Raw genomic sequence first — 8,956 nt, 5'->3', positions numbered from 1 at the left:
CATCCCGTATTCCTGCCTCGTTGCTTGTCTGAACAGTAACAAAGTGTTTGATGCCAGAACTGATTAGATAATTACAATGGAGAGATGATGTCCCCTTTCTTCCTGGCCTTGTAACGTTCATTCACGTTCTCTACTGAATTATGACCTTCCAACAATGTTCCAGTATTATTCTCCACGCTAAGAAGATAAACTTTGATCTAGTGCAACAGTCTCAAAGGTTTTAATTGGCCGATTAAACCAATGTTAATGTTCTGGAAATAATATTTACACAAAAACGAGGAGTTCTTGAAAAAATTCATTCTTATAAAATATTTCATGAATGGCAAACACAGAATAAGCTCACAATTATCTTTGAGATGAACACAACACAATCAACAATTTCTCCAGGTCGACACACGCAATAGACAATTACGATCCCAACTCAATAAATCCCACTTTTTAGCAAACAGAAAGACCAACAACAAGCTAAGTATTTCTCCGTTAAATCAGTTAGAAATAGCACACAACCACAGTTGAAACAATACATACATGTAACAAAGTATTTAAATGACACATACGAAATAAATAAATGAACAGATGAGGAATCAAATAATAAATACACAAATAAATAAATAACATTGCTACGCTACGATTGCCCATTGCATACATGATGAATTCACCGTCAGTTCCCATACCGTTGCATTTCAAAGTCTTGCATAAAGTAATCGTCAACACCATAAAAACAACGTTGTGCAAAATCATGGCAGCTTCCACAGTTTGGGCAGGGCTCATCGAGCTTTGACTGCGGAGCTCCGCAGTTCCCAGGTGTAAGGTAGGTAGGATGTCCGATGCTCGTCGTCATCCCAAGTCTTTATAGTGCATAGCCTAATACCGGCTAAATAAAAGTCCCACTGTGTAATAACTGCGTGTCCATCAACCTAACGGGAAGAGAGAGAAAAAAGAAAAGCTCGTTATTTATTGATATCCATTACAATATCAAGCCTTGTAAAGGAACATACCTTCTAATATAAAATAATTAGTCAAATGTAGAAGTATTTGCTTAACTATAGACTAACATATGGCTTCAGGTAATCCAATAACATATTCACTTTATAGACAAGATCACATATGTAATACCAACAACCTGTGTTAGTATAGAAACGTTTCAGTACAACTGGTGGAATCCAAATGATTGGATTAGCAGATGATGGTTAGGTTGAATGATATACAAGTTGAATGTGTGTGTGTGTGTAAGGCTCACCTTCCTCACCTCTTCATCACAGGTCTGAAGGCAGTGACCTTGTCATCCTGCAGGGTCACACATGTGTCACTGATTTCCGAGGGCTCTGTCTCTGCCTTCCCACTGGAGAATCCTAGACAACAACAGAAATCACACTGTAAGAAACTTGCTGCAGCCAGGTAATATTGCATTGTATAGCCATTTATTTGTCAATATTATTTTTGATAGTAGTGAAAGAAATGGGCATTTCTGAAACGCATTTCAATATTGTAGAACTTTACATGGGTAATTTCACAATTACAATCGTTCTAAATTTAACACAAGTGTCACAACACGTACATACCTTCGATAGTGGAGTACTGGCATGAGTCTGAAAGCGCAGGATAGGAGGAACAGTGCAGTTGGAGGGCCTTGTGGTTGTAGCTGCCTGCACTATAGACCTTAGATTGCAACAAGGGGCCCTCCTGGAAAGGGTTCTCAGCATTGGATATGTTAGTAGGATCCTGGAGGACCCTGTGGGGCCCACACTGTCCGGTACCAGTCACTGGTAGCCTGGTCCCCTGTAGCTGGCAGTCTCCCAGCATGCTCCCTGTCCGGAGCTCTGGGGCCCCGTGGTGAGCAGAGCCCAGGATGACCCCCGTGGCCGCTGTACGCGCCAGAGACCAGATCCTCGGTTTGTCCCGGTCCGACACCTCGAAGTGTGACAGGGACACAGTGTGAGTGCCCGTGGGGATGGTGGTAGTGGTGGAGGGGGGCTTGGACGTCACCAGTGGATCAAGGAAGTCCGAGGACATGGCAGGTAGAGAGGGCAGGGCGGGTAGGCTCTTGATACCACATGGGAATGAGTGGTGGAAGCTGTTGGGCAAGGAGAGGGAGAGCTCTGAACTGCAGTCTCTCTTTGGAGGGCCTCCAGGGCCAACACCACCACCGGACATGGCCCTGTGGAGGTCCTGCTGTTCCTCAGGGCCCCTGGGGGCCATCTTCTCACAGTCACTGTCCAGCTTGTCACAGTCCTCGTCCTCCATGTCCTCCAGGTCACTCAGATGAAGGTCTTTCTCATCTTTACACTCACTGGAATCTGAATGATGAAATATACAGGAATATTACTGGTGATATTAGGAGTAGAAGCAGTATCATATTCACTGGAATCTGAATGATGAAATATACAGGAATATTACTGGTGATATTAGGAGTAGAAGCAGTATCATATTCACTGGAATCTGAATGATGAAATATACAGGAATATTACTGGTGATATTAGGAGTAGAAGCAGTATCATATTCACTGGAATCTGAATGATGAAATATACAGGAATATTACTGGTGATATTAGGAGTAGAAGCAGTATCATATTCACTGGAATCTGAATTGTCAAATACACACAACATGATATGTGGAATAGTAGTGATATTCAGGAGCAGAAGCTGTCATTTTGATCAATTCAAATTTTTTGTTATTGTAGGTGATGTGGATAAGTTTAAGAGGAAGCAAGCTACTGTAAATCATTGTGCAAAACTCTTAAGATGTTGTTTTTTTATGTGCTTTGCTAGACGGAAGAGGGAAGAGAGGATGTGTACCTTTGGTGACACAGTCTTGGTCACTTTTATCCAGGTCGTCCTTCCTGTCGTCCCCAGCCTTATTCTTTGGTGACCAGGTCATCTTGTTCTCCTTCTTTAGCCTCCTCCTGGCGTTGGCGAACCAGGTGGAAACTTGGGTGAGGGTCATTTTGGTGATGATGGCCAGCATGATCTTCTCCCCCTTGGTGGGGTAGGGGTTTTTCCTGTGCTCGTACAGCCATGTCTTCAGGGTACTGGTGGTCTCACGTGTGGCATTCTTCCTCCTGGCTGACCCATTAAAGTCCATAGTCCCATACCTGGTCGTAATAGCAGACAACACATTAGCCATTAGCAACATTAGCATATAAGCTCATAAACTATTCACCCAGGCCCATGGCACTCCTGGAGTGTTGTCTGAAAAATAGACTATACAGCTCTGCTCTATCTAGCAGTATAGAGCTGCATAGATTGTGACTTTTGCTCTGGAGGTGTGAGAGTCCTTGAATGTAAGTTATTACTCATGCATGATAGGGTGCTATATGGCCTTATTACACTAACAAGGAATAGCTGAGCTGATGCACTACAGATAAGGAATGTGTGGGGTACCATACCTGTCATATTGGTACTGGCCCAGTGAGTGGTCATAAGGATAGTAGGTGGCAGGTTGAGTTATGCCAGAATGCAGAGTGCCTGTGCCATCCTTCATTTCATACTGTGGATTCTGAAATAAGAAAACAACTTTATGAAGCACTTAGGTAACTTTATTTGTTTCTAAATATTGGAAACAAAGTTGATGTAAATTGTGTGCTACTTTACTCCCTTCCAAATTGAAACATAATAGGCTACTGGTAGCCTAAATATTAGTATTTTTAAAACTGCAAAGTCTATTCGACCCATCTATCAGGCAGGCAGGCTACTCAAAGTCATTTCAATAACGAAATACTTGGAGAGTAATTTTGATCAGCATCCATCTTGATCGATCGCATCCCAGCCACCCCCATCCACTATTAGATGAAACGGGATGTACCAGAGATGAGTAGATAGCAGCGGAGGGCTCGGCGCTGTAGGGGAAGTAGCTGGCATAGTTCTGGCTGGCGGCGGCCGCGGCAGCGTAGGGCGAGCTATACATCCCTAGTGCCGCGTTGAGCTCCGTCCGTGTGCTGGCCAGGAGCCGGTTCTCGTAGGAAGGGCAGCAGAAGGTAGCAGGAGTCTGGGTACTGCTCGTCCCGTCAGAGACCGACCTGGAAATCGAATCGCAGCAAGTCGTACTGGGGTTTGCCGACACGAAAAACTGCATGAAGAGAATTGTGGAGGATAGACATGTCATTCGTGTTTGACGCATGAGCTCTGTTATCTTCATATCTAGAATATATTTTGATATACAGTTTTGAGATACAGGACAATTCAGGTAAGATGGAGACTAGATATAAACGCGTGCTGTGTGTCTGCCTAATTTGATTAACAGTTTTAGAATCGCATTTTACATAATATCCAGGTGAAATCATAAGGTACCATTTTGGAAATAATGTGTTTCAGTTAATTTAGCTTTTTTATTTTATAGAAAAGGAATTCCCAAAGTATTCATACACTGCCTGACTAAGCTATTGTAGGCTACTGAAATTTGATGAAAGCAAAGGATCTAAAACTTTTAATACTTTTACAGGAAAATAACTTATTTCTAGTTGAATGAAAGTTCTGAGAACTTTTATTGCATACATTTGTCCAGTTGTCCCCAAACAAATATATTTAAATGATAAATCCGAACGGCTACTTCACGTTTTCTAAATAATAGTTATTGTCAATACCAAATTCAGAGATCTCTGATTGAAAGAGAAAGTTTGGAAGGTTCACTGTTAACTTCAAAGCGCAATTAGGCTACACAACGGAGCTATAGCGTAGTAATAAACACAGGTCTTTTGTCAGATCAAAACAACACGTGAGTACATTCATAATTCAATTAAATTGGACCTGTGTTTATGTCTGTCGATATTTTGATTAAACAAAAGCGTCACCTGAAAATAGCTGTCAATATTTTGAAAGCAACCATTCAGTGCTGCATCTAGATTATAGAGCGAGCTGTTCAAATTAAAATAATGCTAGTTTGTTTACATATTTGTCACATTGAAATTGAGAGAGAAAAAAGCATGTTGATATTGTCTTACCTGTGAAGTTGCATTGTAAGGATATCCAAACTGAGAGAAAGACATAGCTGCTTCTTTTGTTAACATCAGGAATATTCTTCACCCTTGATCGATTGTAACCAATTCTACTTCAAATCCACCTTCTTACACACATTTCCACGCACGGCCTCTCGCTCAATAATAGATGATTGCACTTAGGAGGGAGAGTTGAGGCTGATACCAAAAGCTGCAGATAGTTTTATATATGAATAATCCCCCGAAGGAAATGATAAGAAAATGAAATTAAGCGTCATTAAGTACAAAAATTGTTGTTGTATTAGCTGAAGAAGGCTTAAAGGATAACGTAAGACTTGCAAGATATGGACTCTGCTTGTGCTATTATTTGTGCCTCTATAGTTCTTTAGCATTCACCCATGCAAGGGTATCAGTGTGACGTCATTGTAATCCCGGAACGACAGGACAGCAAGGATAGAATAATGTCTTTGCCAATCACATCTAACATCGCGTTTTCTTAAGGTGTTCTGTGCACTCCCCGTGTCCCCTCGGCTTTGTGCAGTAGTCTTCTTCACTTGCTTCACTGATAAGAGTATAAAGGAAAGGGGTTGTTTTGGTACAGTTATGGAACTGTCAGATAGATCAAGGCTCTTGATGCGTATCATGTCCAATTATAAAATAATACCAACTGAAATGACCACCAAGCATATTTTGTTATTATTATGCGTAGAATAATACATATTTATTTGGACAATATTTGAACTGAAAGCCTTCAGTTGTTTTCTTTCATTTGGGATATCTGATTCTTTGCTATTTCTTATCAGCATCTTCATCATAAAATAATCATTTTAGTTAGTTAGTCTCATGTGCTCACTTGAACAATAATACATATTTATCCAAACCAAAAAAATCTTAATTTGAAGACACTATACCTCACTCACTTATTCTGTCTTTTTTACATTGGGATTTTGGGATTATGAATATTTAAAAGTGAAAAAAGTCGTGGATTTAACGCGTTTTACGACCTCTGTGCGCCTCTATCTGTCCGGTCAGAGGTGTAAGACCGACTTAATGACGATGATCTTCCCATCTTTTCTATTAGAGAGAGAGGGGGGGTGAATCAGGAAGAGAGGATCGGTCCCAGTAGGAGCGGATGGAAAGGCTTTGGCAGGTCAATAGACGAGTGATTGATGCGTGCCTGGAGACCTACGTGACCATTACGCGTAATGCGTAATTGCATCAATTAACAAATGGATACATGCCCTTGTTTAACCAGCAAGTTACACAGTTTCTGAGTCTGAAATGGCACCATATGCCCTATATAGTGCACTACTTTTGAACAGGGCTAATAGCGGTTCTGGGTGGGGGACCCCTTGTGGCCCCACTATGAGTATGAAATAATTTTTACATAACACATTTTTGCTATCGTTCTTTTTTTACATCCGTTATTAGACAGTGGCAACGATGATGATTATGAACATGGTATTTTGCCTGCTAATGCCTGCAATGCAGTGAAGAAAACGATATGACAACAATAACGTCTAATGTAACTGGCCCCTCTAACAGTACAACTGGCCCCAGCTTGGCCCCCCCCAGTTGAAATGGCTTAGAACCGCCACTGGTCAAAAGTTGTGCACTATATAGGGAACAGGGTGGGACGCAAACACAGTGAAACTATGCCTTTGAGGTAAAACCCGAGAGCTGTGTGGAAAAAACGACGTGGAAAACCCTGCGCTCTCAACTCTAATTAAATACCAGTGGAAAGCGGGCGACGAGATTGCATTTTAATTGAATGATGCTCAGTTGAAAGTTGTGGAAGAAATATAGCTCCCTCGCTGAGAATAAAATGATAAATAATTGTAAGGTTTATTAGAATAAGGAAGTTCATGAATTTCTCTCTCTTTCTCTGTCCTTCGCACACGCGCAAGTCCCAATTAAATGTAATTATCGCAAGCATTTACACACACACGCACACGCACACACACACACACACACACACACACACACACACACACACACACACACACACACACACACACACACACACACACACACACACACACACACACACACACACACACACACACACACACATACATCGAATAGCTAAATATATAACTATTTATTGATTTAAGTTCAAACTATTTCCTATTGACCATAACAAGAGTGACGACTCCCGCTGTCACCAACCAAATGCGATCGGCTTCATTCCCTTCTATCTTGGATATGCTCGTTGTTGTCATGGTTGATATGAGAGGGATATTTCAATGCCTCTCCACTCAAATGTAATTGCGTGTTTTGTCCCTGGAGATGCGTCTGCGATTACGGGCTTTCTCTTCGAGTGGCGCCAGAGAGCCGCGAGTAAAGATGGATTGTGATCCCTTCAGAGATTCTCCAAGGAGATAAAGTATGTTGGCAATGGACACAGTGGTCGAATTGCCCTTGGATACCTTTACAGATGGTACACGGGTAGTGGGAATGGTCAATTGTATCTGGCTGCACGTTGACCACTGTATGAGTATTGAGTGTTGACTGAAGAAGCAGTGGTCATGACAACATTATGTAGATGAGATGGATAAAGATGCTCTCCTTGATAAGAGAAGGACCAATAGTCCTTTAAAATAGAACTGTAACTCCAGGCCTACTGTTCTTAATAGTAATACACAATTACTAATATCATTTTTATACATATCACATTTGTGTTTCATACTCAATTTATTGTGCTATAAATGAATTATTATCTTTAAGAAATTAAATCTTGTGGAGATGGGAGGTTGTTATTCCTCCTCCGTTACAGAGGAATATGTGTACGTAAGGGGGGCAGGACATGTAGATTGCTTTGCTGTGGTCTGTGCTTTTCACAAGGGCATGCATGATGGCCCAAGTGCATATAGACAGCCTCATACATAATGTATTAGGAACAGTCACTGTAGATCTCACTGCATCAGGTCCAAATCAACACTAATTCTAATGGCAAACCTAACTGGCCAGTTTGCAACGACTCTTTAAAACCGCCCCATCTTCATGTTCATTTAGACATGTTTTGAACTGAGTATCTATTAACCTATTTCCTTTACAATTTCCAATGGGAATTTTGTATCTTTGTCAGGGGATTGTAAACAACTTGAATCCCACGTCTGACTGTTTTGTTCACGTTGCTTGTCAGGTAAATGTGTGTTACGTTCCACTCTTTGCCTATTTTACCTGTGATGACATGTTTGATTTTACAGGACATGAGCATTAGCTCAGGTGCTGACACAGCAACAACATTACTTTGCTGTAGAGACATCAGTCCACCATGTCCTGTCCGATTTCAGCCTCCAGTCTGGAGAAGCACCTTGAAATTTAATCAGAGTTCAAATGAGCTGTTAACACAAACCCATCCACTCCATTTCCTCTCTGTAGGATTGTTTTGGTCCCTGATTGAATCTCTTAGGGATGTACAGTAGAATGGTCCCTGTATTAACATCTTCAGAATATTTAGTGTACAGACTACATTCATCTCCTTCATCCATGGTAGATGTCTACAGTAGCCCTTAAGGGACAAAGTAGATATCCAAGGATGTACTGTAGGCTATGCAGAAGATGCTCTGGTTATTTCAGCCTGGTTCCTGTGGTAAGCACTAAGCAGACTGTTTGAGTTCCAGTTCCTCTTCCCATCAGGATCAGACAGAACACTAAGATAAAGGTTAAGTCAACACAGGGGGCTATACACCATGCCTCCAAGCCTCCAAGACGTCTCTTCTCACTTAATACATTTCTTATGCTGATTTAATGAAGCTCACAAAGCTTTGCTGGGTTTTCATAAGATATTTCAGTTTTTTATGAAATGGTAATAAGGCCAGACAGATGGAGAGAGGGAGAACCTGGGGAAGGGATGAGAGCACAAACGTAGAGGTGAGCAATCTCATTAAGGTGGATTGATATAGCCCCATGAATCCACACCCCACTCACTAGTGATCCTATCCTGAATTATTACACCCACACCTCATCCTCAGCTCACTAAAAGTGGCAGTAATAAAGCCTCTCTTGAAAAAGCCGAATCTT

At 41.4% G+C, this 8,956-nt stretch overlaps 1 protein-coding gene across 3 annotated transcripts; it reads right to left on the bottom strand.

Moving 5' to 3' along the window:
• Positions 1-282: 282 nt before the first annotated feature.
• LOC106587615 (iroquois-class homeodomain protein IRX-6) lies at positions 283-5,290 on the bottom strand. Of its 3 annotated transcripts, none has more exons than XM_045708955.1 (7): positions 4,937-5,290; positions 3,802-4,065; positions 3,386-3,495; positions 2,796-3,091; positions 1,563-2,297; positions 1,241-1,352; positions 283-917 (listed from the first exon to the last, which is right to left on the bottom strand). In XM_045708955.1, exons 1-6 carry the CDS (start codon positions 5,000-5,002, stop codon positions 1,246-1,248), a joined length of 1,578 nt encoding a protein of 525 aa, XP_045564911.1. In that variant the 5' UTR covers positions 5,003-5,290; the 3' UTR covers positions 283-917; positions 1,241-1,245. The 3 variants fall into 3 exon arrangements, with proteins under 3 accessions (XP_045564911.1, XP_045564910.1, XP_045564912.1); XM_045708954.1 differs by having other exon boundaries at positions 1,250-1,352; XM_045708956.1 differs by having other exon boundaries at positions 1,250-1,352; positions 3,802-4,015.
• Positions 5,291-8,956: the final 3,666 nt, after the last annotated feature.

Source organism: Salmo salar, chromosome ssa26, assembly GCF_905237065.1.
Source record: "Salmo salar chromosome ssa26, Ssal_v3.1, whole genome shotgun sequence".
NCBI classification, from domain to species: Eukaryota; Metazoa; Chordata; class Actinopteri; order Salmoniformes; family Salmonidae; genus Salmo; species Salmo salar.
Note: the sequence above shows the minus strand (reverse complement) of the source record. Positions and strands in the feature narration are given on the sequence as shown.

Excerpts from the sequence above, each read along its gene's own strand:
- LOC106587615 (XM_045708954.1), bottom strand. The coding sequence starts at position 5,002 with ATGTTAACAAAAGAAGCAGCTATGTCTTTCTCTCAGTTTGGATATCCT. Across the intron at positions 3,092-3,385 it reads GGCCAGTACCAATATGACAG|GTATGGGACTATGGACTTTA; the intron begins GTATGGTACCCC and ends TATTACGACCAG. Across the intron at positions 918-1,249 it reads TTCAGACCTGTGATGAAGAG|GTTGATGGACACGCAGTTAT; the intron begins GTGAGGAAGGTG and ends TCTTCCCGTTAG.